Genomic DNA, 18,205 nt, shown 5'->3' on the forward strand with positions numbered 1-18,205 from the left:
AAATGTTGTAAGAAAAATTTAAGTAGTAAGAATAAGAGAATGAAATGTGACTATTTTGTTGTTTTTAGAAGGAGGTTTTGTGGAGATTTTAGTAATTTTATATAGTTGAGATCATGAATCAATTGAAGCTCTGGCGCGAGACTAGTAGGCCTTGGGTTTGAATCTTGTGAGGCGGGATCGTGGATGAGTATTGCTGAGGAGTCCCACAATAGGACGAAACGGTCGTCCAGTGCTTTCAGGTTTTCCATGGTGGTCTAGCTTCAATTAATTCATGATCTCAACTATATTTTATTGTTTGGTAATATTAGTTAAACAACTATTGAAAACCAAGAAGCTTTGGATTATTGTTTTGTTATAGTATAGGATTCCTCAGCAATCCATATCCTCATTAATAATTGAACTCAAGACTTTCAGGTCTCTCAGTATTCACTTAATCAATAAACTGGTTAAGGCATTCGCTTTAATATTATTAATTAAATGGTGATTAATAATATTAATTTATTAATATTTTAAACTCTGGTTGATTTGGTATGTTGCATAACCACCTCCTAATGTCATCGATGGGTGACTGACTCATATTCAATATAGCTGAACCCAATTGGACAACGCTTCTCGCTATTACTTCATGAAGTGTCACACAGAATCAACCATTACAGAGTACATGAGTATAGATGGTATGGAGGTTTGGGGAGGTTGCTATACTGTATAAATTACATCGTTGATGTACATTGTTTAGAAGTTCTATACTAGGAAGAAACAGGTGTTCAGTGCTTCCTTATTTTCATTAGTTGAATAAGTAAGGTCAGTCCGTGATGTCAACTGTTAAATTCTATACTCTCCGCAAGTCTATTTATGAGAATTCAACTATTCGTTAAACAAATCTATGTTAATATCAATTGCGCTTGAATATTTATGTTAAAACATCAAAAGTTACGACCCATCATTAGCTGTATGAAATTAAATGTATTATTTACTGAGAAAGTGCTGTTATCAAAACCTCGATGTTTTTTCTGAAGATGATTTAACCATCAAAAGTGTGGACAATGGACGATACATAAGAAAATGTCGTTTTCTGCATTGTTGTTTTTCTTGACTATTTAATTATTATTAACTTACGATAAATTAGACTGGTTAATAATACATAGGCAACTGAGATTTCTGCTTAATGTTTAAGTAATATAATTTCACTAGGTTACTTTGATTGAGGATGTCAGACTAATATCATGATACTGTAGGAGTTAAAAATTTATTTGAAGAAAGTTTAAACTATATAACACTCAGTATTTTACTTCACTTATGTGTCTTAATAATAAAGAAATTTGTAACTAAGTGTTAAAAACACTTCTGTTTTGAGGTACTGATATGGTCGATCCATGGACACTTTGTTATCCCATATATCTACGCAAATCTTCCAGACTATATATATATATATATAACTAAACTATCGCTGAAAACTGTTATGTCACAGATAAACTATTTAGGGATTTAGAGTTCACGAGAGAGTCCAGAGGTCTTGAGTTCGATTCCCTATGATTGGGTCGTTAAAAAACACTGCTGAGGATTTCCTTACTATAACGAAACAGCTTTCTAATGCTTTACGGTTTTCAATAGTGGTTTATCTAAGACCAGTTCGTGATTTAGTAACTATGAAAATTCTATAATCTGCACAAAATCCTATATTTATGGATATATATTTAAATAGTAAATTTAAAATTGGTCTTTCATGATGGCCTTTTCTAATGAAATAACTGCTGACCAGTTCATGCTGATATTTAACCATTTTTATTTTGATATAACATATATGAAACAATAAACGCCATATAACCATAATTTTTAGAAACAGTAATCCGTGTTCAGATTTCGAGAAAATGAACATTCATTATATATTCTGATTTGTTGTTTTTTTCAGCTAACAGTACGTCCCCTAACTTCGTTAATATACTCGTCACGATATCAATAGGCCATACAGACTCATGCATCCCTCAATTTTCAATTGGAAGACCAGAAATACATATTATGGTGTATACTATTTATGTTGACAGATATAAGTAGTGTATAGCATCAATCAGAAGTGGAATGTTTGCGAGCAGAAAACTGAGAAAATCGAAGTGAAGAGAGAAGAAAACCGAAAGCAATCAAAATAACAACAGTAATGAATGAAAGATGAAGTGTGTAAGAGATAACTGATGGAAGATATGCAAATGATGTATTTAAAGTACGATTTCCATATTTTACCAAAACGCTCTATAGTTTTCCTTACTTGATTTTTGGTTCACTTCAAAATGAGTGGGCATAAGTACCTTCATCAATTGATACTCATAATTTACATGAGTGCATTGGTAAAATACTAGACTAAAATTCAATACAGGTAATCACTCTCCATAAGTACATAACTAGGACATTTTGATGTCGTTTAGTAGATTGATGGTTTGCTGACCCATAAATTAAGGGAGATAAAAAATATAACAGCAATTAATGCTTTAAAATAAGGTTACAACTAGGATTATTTCAGTATAATATTAAACAACCGTTTGATAAATATTCATCAGAAATATGTAAACATGTTTTCCTAGAAGAATAGTCACTAAATTTTTAAGCTTCTCTCTTTACTCGTCTTATCCTAGTAATATCAAAAATAGTAGTCAAGTAATTTAATCTTTTGTATGTTCAATTCAGAAAGCATATAGTGCTTTTTGTAAACATCCCTATGATCCAATAAATTGATGGATATAAAATATTTCGAACTAATGAAACAGTTAATTTTATGAGGCCATTAGTTATGCCCTCTCTTAAATTAAATATTATAGCATGTTATTCAAAGCAAGAGCAGCATATTTACAATTGAAGAACATCTGGAACTCAAAACAATTGTCAACCAACACCAAGATCAGAATTTTCAATACAAATGTCAAGACAGTTCTACTGTATGGGGCGGAGACGTGGAAAACTACGAACGGCATCATCCAGAAGATACAGGTGTTTATTAACAGTTGTCTACGCAAGATACTTCGGATCTGTTGGCCAGACACTATCAGCAACATTCTACTGTGGGAGAGAACAAACCAGATTTCAGTGGAGGAAGAAGCTCTGGAAGTGGGTAGGACACACATTGAGGAAATCACCCAACTGAGTCACAAAGCAAGCCCTCACATAGAATCCTGAAGGCCAAAGGAGAAGAGGAAGACCAAAGAACACATTACACTGAGAAATGGAGGCAGATATGAGAAGAATGAACAGCAATTGGATAGAACTAGAAAGGAAGGCTCAGGACAGAGTGGGTTGGAGAATACTGGTTGGCAGCCTATGCACCATTGGTAGTAACAGGCGTAAGTAATTAAGTAAGCATGTTATCATCAGAAGATCAAAATAACCATTCCGGTGAATATTTAGCTATAGAGAAACATCTTTACGTCAATTAACATCACAATGGGCCAATCTCTGAACATATCTTTCATCTAAGTTTTCAGTCGACTAGATAATCACTGAAATGATGTATTTAAAGATTTTATGTTCTCTAAAAATTTCTGAAGATCGCTTATATGTGAACGTTCCAATATATAATCCATAAGTGCTCATTTTTATCAATGAGAATTCATCATTCAAATCAGTGAAGCTGACTCTAGAGGTTGACATTTTAGATACATCAATTAATGATATATACTTAATATTACCATCAGACTTCATGTATATCTCCGACCTTTTAAAATGATGAATCTATAAACAATCTGACAACTATACATAGTCCAGTAAAAATTGATCATCCAGAACGGTTGTTTGTTTTTTTACTGCCATTTAAATTTATGTTGACTATTATCATTTTACTGAATGTTCTTGTTATAGCCTGTTCTCATATATACATTCATACATAAATAGGATGACATAAAAAGAGGTTAGACAAATTTTAAAACAGTCTAAATGTTCATTAGAATTCATTCAATAAATTAAATTTCATAAATCATTCACACTTTTATATCATATATATGTACAATAATGAGTAAGAAAAAACAAAAGTAATTATGGGGCAGACTAATAGAATAAGGTGTAAATCACATTCGGTCATTATGACAAAATCTTTTCTTATGTATATATATTGACGACAAATAGATACTCAGAGTAACAAAATAAATAAGGAGAGTATAAAGAATAATAATAATAATAATAATAAGAGTAGATGATTACATTTGTTTCCTATAAACAGACTATCTAGATATAAACGTAGATATGGATAATACCCCTATGATTATTAATTAACTATATATATATATATATATATATATATATATATATATATATATATATATATATATATGTATGTATTCGATAACATGATTATAGGAATGAACATATTGAAACTTTTCATTATATAAAACCTGTTGCTATTTTATATGGAAAAAATATAAAAAAAAATATTAAAAAATAAAAAAAAATAAAAAAATAATGGAAATGGAAACAACTTTCAAATAATTGAATGATTTATCTTAGTGACTATCATATTTATTGATTATATTTATTATATATTTATACAGGTTCATATTATAAACTGTTATAATACTGATTATAAGTATCAGAGACACTTTATTGTTTCTTATAAGCTGATATCCTTCTTTTTTTTTTATATATTCTACATTTGGTTATTATATGATAATTGAAGAGGTCAAATATATAATTATGATAGAATTACTAAATCATTATTATGTCTATGAATAATAAATGAAAATATTTATTAATTAGTCACTAAATATACATAAGATCTTCAAAATTTGAGTAATCTGTTAAACAGTTTTACATAGTGAATAATATAGTATTTATTTATTGATTAAAACATATAAACATTGGTACAAGATGGTACCAATTATATATATATGCACCATATAAATCATTCTATTTGTGTGAGAGCTGGAAAACTGACTGGGTACTCAAACCAAAGCAGGTGCTTTCCTTAAAGGGTCACTTATTGAACCTTTAATCTAGAGGTTTAACCCTAAATGCAATGGAGCTATGTCAGGAGATCCAGTCTCCTGGTGGTCGGTGATCAACAATAAGTTCATACTCCATTTGTTCCCTCAGGATACTGGAGCCCATGTGCACCAGTGGTTTAGAATCAGGGTTTCCCAACTCCCTTAGGTGGACCCTCCGTATCCATTTACCTGGCTAAAGCGCCGAACATTCACTTTTCGTCCTCTCAATTTCGTAAACAATACCCCCTGCACGAGAAGGCAGTGAGTAGGATTTCCATGAGAGTGGTCGTATATTAGTGGCCAATATGAGATTGATTCGAGAGGAAGAGCTGACTTTTCCTACCCTCGTTCGTACTAGGGCATTTGGAGTTGATTAGTGTATTGAATCCCAATTTCTCCTAAGTAGTCTTTTTTTATTAGCATGATGTTATTTCCATTTGTATTAGAATTGCTCACTTCTATTTATAGTAGCTGTAAGTATTGTGAAAGCATTGTGTTAAAAATAATTCAGTTAAACAAGTGATATAAAAATAAACTTATTAAGATATCATGAGTTTTATCGAAATCATTTGTAGATAATTGTCTCGAACTGTTATCGAATAATTGTTCGACGTTATCAAAAGATAACTATCTCATTGACAAGTTGGTTGACTATATAGACAAAAGTTATTCATAGCGCCTTAATTTTAATAAATAACTGATGAATTCTTGTTTATAGGTAAAATGATGGTCAAGTTGAACAAATATCCATAAACTATCCAGATAAATTACTATGTGAATGATGGAAGAGAATTAATAATGAAATATTTATCAAACATTCAAACTATCCTTATTTATCTAAGCGTAGATGCATAAATAGTACATTTTATTTGTTTTCGCCTAGAAACATAAAACTTATCACCAGATAGATTGAACAAAAACTGATATCCCGGGCTAAAATTAGTCAAATTTTCAAAATTGATCGGATCTGTGAATACAGAACAAATGTAATATTTTGTGACAGTAGTGATTACTATGATAGACTGAAAAAGGTTACATATTAAATTTTAGTTTAAATTAGTATTTCAAATTAAAACATGTCAAGGGGGAGGAATAACTATTAACAGATGGTTATATAGTATCCATATATATGATTATTAAATAATTAGTAGACCGATGCTTTTGGACACTTCATACAGTAATCATTGGGCTTATAAAATGATCTATTGAACTGAAAAATCTGAATATTTTGTCTAATTTGTATACTATTCATCGACAAACTTCTTACTAGAATAATTGTTAAAAACATGACAATGTTAGATATACAATGGCTAACTCAAATTCTATTTTAATCTTGATTCTTTAATAGGTATGTGTTACTTAATTCAATACGTAAAATCATTTATTTCATCAGTATGTCGTAAATGCAAATGAAGTTATATCACTCAGATTATAGTGATATCCCACTTACTAGGTTAGATGGTATAATAGTGAAGATCTAATTGTTATCTTGAACAGCATCGCCAGGACCTATTTCAAGGATGAATGAAATCTTTTCAGTCCGTTCAGATGATATTGAAATGCAAAATTAATTTTTCTGACAGTTATAAAAGTTGCTTGTATTTAAAGAATACTTTTTATTAAAAATAGATATTTTTGTAAATTCTTTTATTTGTAAATAGTTTTACATCACTCAGTAACCTTAACTAGACATTGGACAGTCGAGACAACACAATACTATATGCTTACGACCATATAGTCACAAACTTTCTCCTGGTGATTGACTGGATTGTGAAGACTTCGACATCTGGAGAGAAGCACGGGATACAATGGACATCTCAGAATCAATTAGATGATTTGGACTTCGCAGATCACCTAACCCTCCTATCTCATACACACAAACAAATACAGACGAAGACAGCAAATGTAGCAGCAGCCTCTGCATCAATAGGCCTCAACATATACAAAGGGAAAAGCAAGATTCCCAAATACGACACGGAGAACGCCAAGCCCGTCACACTTGATGGCGAAACTCTGGAAGAGGTGAGAACATTTACGTACCCGGGAAGCATCATTGATGAACAAGGAGGATCGGATGCAGATGTAATGGCGAGGATTGGCAAAGCAAGGATCACATTCTTACAATTGAAGAACATATGGAACTCAAAACAACTGCCAACTAATTTGAAAGTGAGAATCTTCAATACGGACGTCAAGACAGTCCTACTTTTCGGAGCTGAAACATCGAGGACTACTACATCCATCGTCAAGAAGGTACAAGTATTTATAAATAGTTGTCTACGCGAGATATTCAATATCCGTTGACTGAATACCATCGGCAACAGCCTTCTGTGGGAGAGGACAAACCAGCTTCCAGTTGAGGAGGAAATTAGGAAAAGACGTTGGAATTGTATCGGACATACATTGAGGAAATCACCAAACTGCATCACGAGGCAATTCCTAACTTGGAATCCCGAAGGGAAGCGGAAAAGAGGAAGGCCAAAGAACACATTACGTCGGGAAATAGAAGCAGATGTGAAAAAGATGAATGTTAACTAGAAAGAACTGGAAAGGATTGCCCAGGATAGGGTTGGAGAATGCTGGTGAGCGGCCTATGTTCCTCCACGAGGAGTAACAGGTGTAAGTAAGTAAGTAATATAATCACAAAAATTAACTATATTTGGAAACATGAACTGTAGGATTTTAATTTACTACTGTTAAGGTAATATATCCTCTGTCAACACTAAAGGTTTTAACTTTGATTCCTGGTAAGTCGTGGATAAGGACTCATGAAGAATGTTGCATTAAAAAAACAACAGTTGTCTGACATTTCATGTACCTCATTAATTGTCAAGCTACAGTTATTCCGTAAAAGAAAAAGAAAACTATCGTCAAATGCTTCTTTTATACTGACTTCCAAAATTTTTTTACAAAAAAACAATTCTCACCTACTTTACCAAATCAAAGTTATCTGATATATTTTCTCTTCCTGACTTAAATTAAAAATACACTAACAAAAAAAGACTAATGATAATCAATTCGGATGAGATTTTTAAAAAAGATAATAGAAGGTGAAATTTGAGTGAAAGTGTTAGTTTACACTTATATAAACCGGATATTCGGCGTATTCATAATATAAAGTAGTCTGAAAATCACAAACATAATTGTACTAATATATAATAAGCGTCCGTCTATAAAGGAAAGTATTCTATGTGTAGGAATTTCTCCGTTAACTTGATGATATTGTATGTTGCATTAGTGTTATTTTGTTGATCTTATCTATCTAAGTTATTCAGATGATTTTCTATTCTGTCACAATTATATTGTATTTTTCTTTACATGTTTCTGTTTTCAAATCAACCGGTTAGTAGTATTTCAGCTTATCATTATTATTATTATTATTATTATTATTATTAGTAGTAGTAGTAGTAGTTGCAGTCGTAGTAATATACAACCAAATGCTATTGTGTCAGTAATTTACATTTCTGATGTTTATCATCAACTAAGTAATAAAAATACAAATATTATAAGTAGTATTAAAAAAACCCAGATTCCTTCTTATTGGCATCAGTATTTCCTATGCACTAATATTATTATATATTCTATTTCTTATTATTATAACCAATAGTAGTATCATGTAATATCTAATCATAAATTATTCTTATTTCCAATATTACAATTACTAATATATATATTTCCTTTACCTTTTTGAAGAGTAAAGTATACCTCAACTCGTTAAAATGGTGACAGTGGGGAAGAAAAAAATTACTATTATGATAGTTGGAAAAGATAGAATAATTTTCTATTTTCACTGTCGCTGATAATATCTCGACATGAAAGTATATGAGTTGTTTCAGGTGAGCAAACGTATAGTACTGTGTTTTTTTCTTTTTTGCAGCCAAAATTGTAATGTGTGAACTTGAGAAAAAGGAAATAAGATATACTATTGTGTCTTATAATCTAAGATATCAAGAAATAGGGAGAAGTAAAATGAAAAGTTCTACTCAAAGTCAAGTAAATGATGTTCTATTAATTAGATATAACATATTTGTTATGTTTCTAGGATTGAAATATAAAATATTAGTCCTGAAAAGAATTCTTCGTCTAACAGAAGTGTAAATTTAACTATATTCATTGATGTGTATATGTAGCCTGGATGATGATTTGTAATGGCACAGTATCCAGATGAACGGAATTATGAAATAATACATTTATTACCACATGCTATAGAAAAACAATTTAACTATTGTAAAGGGAGTTAGCGGTTAAGACATTCGACTTTTAGTCATTAGACTATAGGTTTGAAACCGGCTCTTTATACTACTCTTCGAGCAACCGAGTAATTTCAGTAGCCATAGAAGTCGAAGTACACTAATCTGTACCTAGTAAATAAACTGAAGTAACTTAAACAGTACATCAATTAATTACTTAAACCTGTTATCCCGTCATGGGTCATAAGCCTCTGACAAGCGATTACCATCCCGTTCTACCCTGACCCCTCCAAATATTATTCATGCACTTGATGCCTGCATCCAATTCCAGGTGCAATGTGTTCTTTGTTCTCCTCTTTTCCTTTTGTCTTGAGGATTCATAGTTAGAGCTTGCTTTTTGATGCAGTCTGATCGCTTTTTCAGTGAGCCCTGTCTCCCATCAATATCTTTCTTCAATTTTGTCGTAAAATGTCAGTTAGTTTGTTCTCAATCAGAGTCGGTTATTACTGATGGTCTCTGGTGTGTGGATCTGGAGTACACTGTGTAGACACGCCCGTGCTGTTCTGGTGATGGTTGTAGTAGTTCTCTAAGTGTCAGCGCCTTACAGTGAAACTGTATTAAGGTTAGCGCTGAAAATTTTGACTTTTATTATGGATATTACTAAATTGAAGTAATTCTATTCCTGCTTTGTCAATCCATGCCTTCAACTATGCATCAGATCCCTCTCGTTTACCAATGATGCTGCACAGGTACTTGAAGCTTTCAATTTCTTCTAGAGCTTCATTATCAGGTGTGATTTGGCTGGTATTTTAAGATTACGTTTTTTCCCTTACGAACATTGAGATCTACTCCTGGGAAAGCTTCTGCTACACTGACTGTTTCTATCTACATTTTTTCTTATGCATGGGATTGCATGGCCAAGTCATCTTTAAAGCCCAAGTCACCTAACTGGGTTCAAGGTGTTTGCTGTATTCCCTGCTTCCCCTGAAATGTGAAAGTATTTATAATCCAGATAACAAACAGTAAACGTGGGAAAAGGTGAAGGTAAACAGCCTTGTCCGATGCCATTCTTCACTCGAAATGGATCTGTGAGCTTCCCTCCATAAACGACTTTGCAGTTCAGTCCCTAATAGGATTTACTTATTATGGTGATAACCTTTTCCAATACTCCATAGCGTCGAAGAACAATCCGCAAGGTTTTCCTAAACGTACTGTTTATTGTTTTTTCATAGTCACAGAAGTTTATGTATAGTGATGAGTTTTATTCAATTAAATGTTAAGCAATGATCTACAGCGTCGCGATTCGATTGGTACGTAATCTGTCCTGACGAAAGCTACCTTTTTATTCTAGAAGTTGGGCGTCTATTGAATCTGTTATTTAGCTAACTGATACTCTGTTGAAAAGTTTTCCTGGTACCGACGGCAGTGTCGTCCTTCTCTTGTTTTCACACTTATTAAGATTTCCCTCCGTCAGTACCTTGATGATGTATTCCTCCTTCCAGTCTGTTACTTCTTGTTCTTCCTTCCAAATCTTTCTGAAGTGAACGTGGAACGTCTTTGCAACTACATTTCTGTCTGCCTTCAGTGCTTCAGTTGATTTACCGTCTGGTCCTGCTCCTTTGCTATTCTTGATTTTTCTAATGATCTGACTAGTGTCTTCTGTTGTTGGTGGGGTATCATCTGTAAGAAGGTCTGTGTGTGATGTCCCGATGTCCAGTGAGTTCAGTAAGTCTGGTCTACTTAAGAGCTCCTCAGACCGTTCTGACCAGCTGTTCCGTTGCTCTTGATCTTCAGAAAACAGTTTGTATTCCTTATACCTGACTGGTTATTCTGGTCTACAAAGTTATCTCTAATGCTGTTCTTCACTCGCTCTTTCGCTTTTGTACATTTAGTCTGTGCCTAGTTCAGCGGTTGTCAGTTGATGTCTTTTTCCCTTTCTTGAATATTATGCAAAATATCAACTGAGATTCTCTCTTTTATCTGGTGCTTCTTGGGGTCTGGCACCTCCTGGCACTTTGAAACTAACTGTCCTTCAATCTCTTTCCATTTGCTCTCCACAGTGGTTTATTCTTCCTAGTATTAAATCTTACTGGAGTCTGAGTTGTTGGTAAGAGCTGTGTTAGATTCCCTGAGTTTTTTAGCATATCAAAGGTAGGCTGCATTAAACATTTTTGGTGTTGTTTGCCTGACTGTCCAATGTTTCTTACCTCCAGTGTTAGCTTATTCACTGTCACCAGGTGTTGATTTAAAGACTTATTATCTTCTCTCTTTGTTCTCACGTCCGCCATGGACCTTCTGAATTTCTTATCTATGCAGATAAGAACAATCCAGTTTTCTTTGATGCAGTCCGAAGAAACTAATGTAGTTATGTGTGTGCATTTGTAGGGGAAAGTACTGACACCCATGACTACTTCATTAGAACCATAAAGGTTTACCAGTCCCTCACCACTCTTGTTCCTTTCTACCACTTCACATCGCCTCACGATGCCTTTATACCACGTGTCGTCCATCATGACCATAATGGTTAGGTCTTTTCCCGGGCATTCATCTATTATGGACTTCAGGCTCTTATAAAACTGGTCTTTATCACCGCTAGTATCACTGATGGGTGCGTAGCACTAGATGGCGTACACTGTTATACTTTCTTGGTTTGTTTAGAAGTGTTTTGATGACCCCGAAGCTGTGGGTTTACCATCCTATAAGCGGTTCTTTGGAAAGTATCGGTATAACTTCTTGTGGGTGTGTGAAGTACTTGCTTCCTCACAGCCATAACACAAATGTATCTCTCCCTACGTTATTTTCTGTACAGCTGATGTGAAATTGGTATCACTTTTTCCAAGCACCACCAGGTTGTATCGCCTGAATTCCACTACAATTTGAATAGTCTTCGATATCGCTCAAACATTCCATGTACCTATATTAATCATTGTTCCGGTTGTCAGAAGAGGAACTGCCATCATAGCTTTCGAAAAAATCTCAGCTTCCACAGTTGGGTGCCGACACTGTTTAATTTGAAGACTCTTCAACTCCTAGAACAGAATTTAATGGGTTTAGTTTATTTGCTCTGGTGAACGTTTTTATAAGTGGGTTTCTGTTTGACTATGTTAGGTCATTAGTTCTACCCCTAACCCTTCTTTGATCGATCCTAGGTCCAGGAGTATCCTTAGAATGGTTACAAGTGAAGTTAAATATTTTGAAAATTGGTAATAATTGAGATAGCAAATTAATTGTATCATACAAATTTAGAATGTTCTGTTGCCTACTTCCTATCGGCCACCTTGGGAAACTTGGGAAGATCTGATAAACGAAGAAATGTATCTCAAAGAACTGTGACAAAATAATAATGATCAGTGAGCTAGATAACATTGTATCTTAACTACGGCTTAGACATAATAATAAAGCATTAAAATATGAATTGAATCATTTCACTCAGGCTTTGAAATGGAGATAACCCTAGATAGGCCCCAATACAGGTTATATTCAGTACATACATACAACAGACATTTGGGGGGGTACTCTACGAAAAATTCCTTTATCCAAAATATGTTTGTTTATAAAAAATTTTATTAAAAATTTATCAAGACGATATTCATCTCTAAAAAGTACAATTTGTGTTTTGAAAGATTGAGTAAAACAGTACAATAAAATGTCAGATTTACATACGGCAACTACAACAGTTTTATGTAGAAATCAATATTATAATTATAGTAAGTTCATATGATACTATATAAAGTATACTTTGATTTAAGAAATTATATACAATATACATAATGACCACAGGTGTAGAGTTATAACAATATTAATTTTGGAGACTGATTACTACATAAACAGACTTCAGTTAGGTAACCATTTAAAAACACCCGTCCAACACTAGTATGTAAGTGTTCAGTAGTAAAAGTCCAGGCGTAAGCCTGGTTAAGTAGGTTTCCAGTTGTTTATATTTTTAACTTTGGTTGAAATAATGTGGCCACGTTAATATGAAATCACATGCTAAGATACAATTGTTTACTTACTGTTGTTATTTTTCTTTATTAGTTATCTAGCTAGAGTCATTTATAGATGTTTAATTATCATCTTGCGATGCAAATCACCTATCTTAATAATAATATCCATTTCATTCATAGTTCACAATAGAGTTTTTCTGTCTAACAAATTACCTATCATGGGAATAGTAATATTCTAATGTATTAAGCATAATACACATACGTAAACAATCTTTATCATTATATGATTATAACTGTATTGCTATGCCACAATCTACTCATAGATTATACTGAATAAATATACAATATACACTTAGTGGACTTTCATAAGTGAACTCATTAAAATAACTAACTCTAACATTGATTTCTGTAACAGGTTGGATATGTCCTGATTATATACAAATGTGACATTCATAAATTTAACTCGATTTATTAAAGACTTAATATTCACTTGATCATATTCAATACAAGTTACTACTTGTTCTTATTATCATATATCTAGAGTTAAATATTGACATTGTAAGAGGTCAATTTGAACAACTTCTGTGTAAGTAATACATAGTTATATATTATTCAAGTTTTAATTAGTGATGATTTTAAGGACGTTGTTTTTTTGAAATCATATCACATTTGAAATACATGTCAGAGCTTATAAACTACTTGTTACAATTATATATATTTATGTTTTATGACCTGAGTAATTTAAGTCTAACCGACCGAAAAGGAATTGTGAATGACTCATTCATTGTTTTTGTTACCATTGTTGTATATATATATATATTTTTTTTTAAAATTTCAGTAGTATGTAACAATTCAAAATAGAATGATTTCAAAACACTTTTACTTAATATCATAGGGAATCGAATTTAAGAACTTCAGTCTTGCACATGAACGCTAAACCTTTAAACAACCTTTTTACATATTAAAGTCTAATTGCATTAATATTTATTCATCCATTTTAATAATCGGACTAGAACTTCATCGTATTACTATTTTCGTGAAACTCCATAGTTTAAGTCACTATTTTATGAAATGATAACAATAATGAGGACTTCACTTGTAGTCAACTCTAATTAAAGATAAATACATGTATTGTATTGATTTAGATAGGCATTGATTGAGTATTAATTTAGATAAGAAAATAAGTCTAGTTAGTTTATGTAAAATATTAACACTAAGAAGAAGGCTTCAGTTTAATTATTGAGGTTTAGTTAACAGCTTAGAATATTATGTCTGAAGGTAACTCCAAGTGAACAGAAATTAAAAATTCAGGAAATATTGAAAAGCTTTATCATCTTCCTATAATATCTTATAAAGACTCAATTGTTATTAGATATTGGATCGTTCTCTTAAATTTTTGTGACAATTTCTTTCTGTCAGTTTATTTGAATTCTAAAGAAACTTAAAGTTTAGCAATCATATATGAACATTCAAAATGATTTTTTATTAATCATTCAACTTACGAGCAACTTCATAGTGTTGCCCCTGAATAACCTGGTATGACAGAGGGTAGGGAGAGTTCACTCTCCATCACGAAATGCTCTCACATAGCCACGCGTATATAGCCACTGTTAGAGAAGTCCTACTAACTGCCTTCTCGAGCAGGGGGTGTTGTTTACGAAATTGAGAGGATGAAAAGTGAATGTATGGCGCTTTAACCAGGTTAATGGATACGGAGGATCCACCTAGGGGAGTTGGGAAGCCCTGATTCTAAACCAATGATGCACATGGGCTCCAGTATCCTGAGGGGACAAATAGTGTATGAACCTATTGTCGGTCACCAACTACCATGGGACTGAATCTCCTTGCAATGCTCTACTGCCTTGTGGATCAAACATTTACGTCAAACGCTGTAGGTGTGGCCCACTATGAAAACCACCTGTTTTAGTCTGGGTACCCGGGCAGTATTAAGACCCACACACAAATCAAGTGACTTGTGTGGCGCATAGGTATTCAGTGCCCCTTTGTACCAATATTTATGTTTTCAAATAAATAAACAAATAATTTCACAGTGTACTTGAAACAATTTGAGGAATCAACAGTTAGATGGCAACCTTAATGCTTCCCTAAGTTAAAATTAATCAGTTAAATTTTTAAATATAACTTTACATGTTAGTATATTAATTTTGGCGTTGTATATATATATATATTCAATAGAGAAAGAACTGAGTTACAAACGTATTTCTAGTAAAAACCACTAATTAAATCTACCTACATATATATATCCGTACAGTTTGATTTATTTTAGCGTAAAACTACAGGAAACTTCCTATATTATCAGTAGTATATTTATTTATTTATTTTATTAAAAATAAAATTATATATTTATATTAATGAATAGTGAATAATTATTAGACTCTAAGATCAATTTCACTCGTGAACGAATTAATACGCCTCATTAAACATGTGAAATTGAACATCATTTGTACAATTTATATTGAGAGAGTGAGAGGGAAAGAAAAAAATACACCGTTAACTATACAATAGGGGGAAATTGTTCTCTCCACTACGTTATATATATATATATATATACCATAATTACATGAGGAAAAATAAGGGAAAAAAACAGCGAAAACAGTAGTATATAAAAAATTATTAATAATGATACATCATGATTAATGATAAGTAATCATTATTATGAACTAATAAACGGAACTTAAAAACTGTGTTCTGCCTCTTTGTTTTGTTATATGCATATTTCATTCCAGGTATATATTTAATCGTAGTTATGATAAACATTGTGAAATAGTGATCTCAACCTCAAAATGGCGTCTCTGTATATTGCTATCTCTCTTTCTATGGTAGTTTTCTGTACCAGTAACCAATACATTTGTTTTGTTCTTCTCAATGTATATATGCTTTAAAACTTTACTCATGTGTATAAAACATACATAAATATTTATTAATACCAGAAAAAAAAACAATTAACAAAACAGTTATTCATTTTTTTATCGGATAATTTGATAGAAACAATCAAAGTACTGGTCAGTCATTTAGTTTTTCTTCCACATTTGTATACTGTTCTATAATTGTTATTAAATTGGTCACATTTTATTTGATAGTTTCCTGTTTGTATAATGCTTTTTTTAAATAATCAAAACATTAATTCTGAGATGCAGATACGTCCAGTTGACAAGTCTCAAGTAGAACGGAATGCACGTCCTGGATTCCACTGCTAGCTACTATCCATGTCTGTTCAAAATCAATTTTGTTATACTGATTGTTGTTTCAGCTTCTGATTACATTTTTGTACAAAATTTTTTTCGTATATATTTCAATTTCTTCTTCATTATTATTATTATTATTAGAACATTGAAGTGTATCGGGATCTAGATACATCTAGTTGATAAGTGTATAAAATAAAACGAGAGTTTTATCCTGGTCCACACTGCTAGCTATAATGTATCTGTTCTATAAATCGTAATATTGAGACATTTTCTACAGGATACATATATGCCAATACAGATTTATCAAGAATTCAGCCAAACATATCAACAAAGGAATCGCTTAAACCCTTAATAATAAATGACATAAACATTATGATTATTAAGTTTTTTTTATTTATAAAATAGTAAATGAAAGTTTTGTGTATGTCATTTTAATCATTTTAAATATAACTTTCATTAAGGACTGGTATTGGTTGGAGTTGCACTAATATCCAGAAGACATTGAACACCTGTATTCAATTAGTTTGTACTTCTTTGAAATTCACGTCCACAATCACACAAAAAATCAAGTATATGATCTAGAAGTATAGAGTAGTATACTATATTTACAGTCATTTCACAATAAACATAATCAATATATTCATTAAAGTTATCTGAAGCAACAGTAGTTACATTTTTACTTGTGATCAGATTAAAGATATATTATTTCAAGTCATACTGAACAGCCTTCATCTGAGTAGTCAACCAGGTATAGAGCACGAGACAATTATCTTCAATGATAATAAATAAGATTTGTGATGTATTACAAACTAACTCAATTTGAAACTTATAAATCAATGAATTACGACTCAAATGCTTTGTTGTACTGTTATTATCCTAAAGCTTGATAGTGATTTACTCGGCTTAACATGGAATTATGTGTGCATGCTATTGAATATCTTGAAACTGAAAAAGAAGAGTTAATTCACAACTTAAATTTTAATGATAAATTAATTGATATTATTTCATATTTAGGATAGTCTACATAATATATTTTCTGGTTAGCGTTTTTTTCGTGAGTTGGTTTTCTACGGGATGGGGTCACTAACCCCATGTCCAACCCTCCTCCTTCACCCGGACTTGGGACCAGCAGTAGCCCCCGGAGGAGCTACAGGCGCTGGAAGTGGATAGGACACACATTGAGGAAATCACCCAATCGCGTCACAAGACAAGCCCCCACATGGAATCCTGAAGGCCAAAGGAGAAGAGGAAGACCAAAGAACACATTACACTGAGAAGTGGAGACAGACATGAGAAGAATGAACAAAAATTGGATAGAACTAGAAAGAAAGGCGGAGGACAGAGTAGGTTGGAGAATGTTGGTCGACGGCCTATGCTCCAATGGGAGTAACAGGCGTAAGTAAGTAAGTAAGTGCATAATATATGTTTATCAATATAATTATAATTTCTTTAAGATGGCGCCATTCTCAACTATTGTCATCAAAGTTTTATATATATATATATATATAAGCATTATAAGCAAAGATGGTTGTTGACACATCATGTTGACACATCAACTCTGAGATGAAGGTATATGCAGCTGACGAATCCCAAATAGGACGAAGCACGCATCCTGGATTCCACTTCTAGTCACTATCCATCTTTGTTTATAATATCAGTATAATACATAACAAAATAATAAATAGCTAAATTCATTGATTGTTTGTATCATGTGATGTTCTCTTTATTCACATTATTGTTTCTATTTTCTTCCTAATTATTTATAGTCATAAGAATTTTTTTCCAAAAAAGAAAAACTGTGCGACTCATTAAAAAAAGAAGAAAAGAAAAAAAGAAAAAAACAAGCAAATAAATAATGAAAATGATACTCAAAGTACAGAAAAAAAAAGAGAAAACAGAAGATGTAT

At 32.2% G+C, this 18,205-nt stretch overlaps 1 protein-coding gene across 1 annotated transcript; it reads left to right on the plus strand.

The window, feature by feature from the left end:
- Positions 1 to 8,846: 8,846 nt before the first annotated feature.
- On the plus strand, positions 8,847 to 9,056 carry Smp_191280 (hypothetical protein; the record flags this gene model as incomplete). The annotated part of the gene is made up of 1 exon (XM_018789454.1): positions 8,847 to 9,056. One exon carries the CDS (start codon positions 8,847 to 8,849, stop codon positions 9,054 to 9,056), a length of 210 nt encoding a protein of 69 aa, XP_018654895.1.
- Positions 9,057 to 18,205: the final 9,149 nt, after the last annotated feature.

The sequence above is a fragment of the Schistosoma mansoni genome, chromosome W, assembly GCF_000237925.1.
Source record: "Schistosoma mansoni strain Puerto Rico chromosome W, complete genome".
In the NCBI taxonomy this organism is placed as follows: Eukaryota; Metazoa; Platyhelminthes; class Trematoda; order Strigeidida; family Schistosomatidae; genus Schistosoma; species Schistosoma mansoni.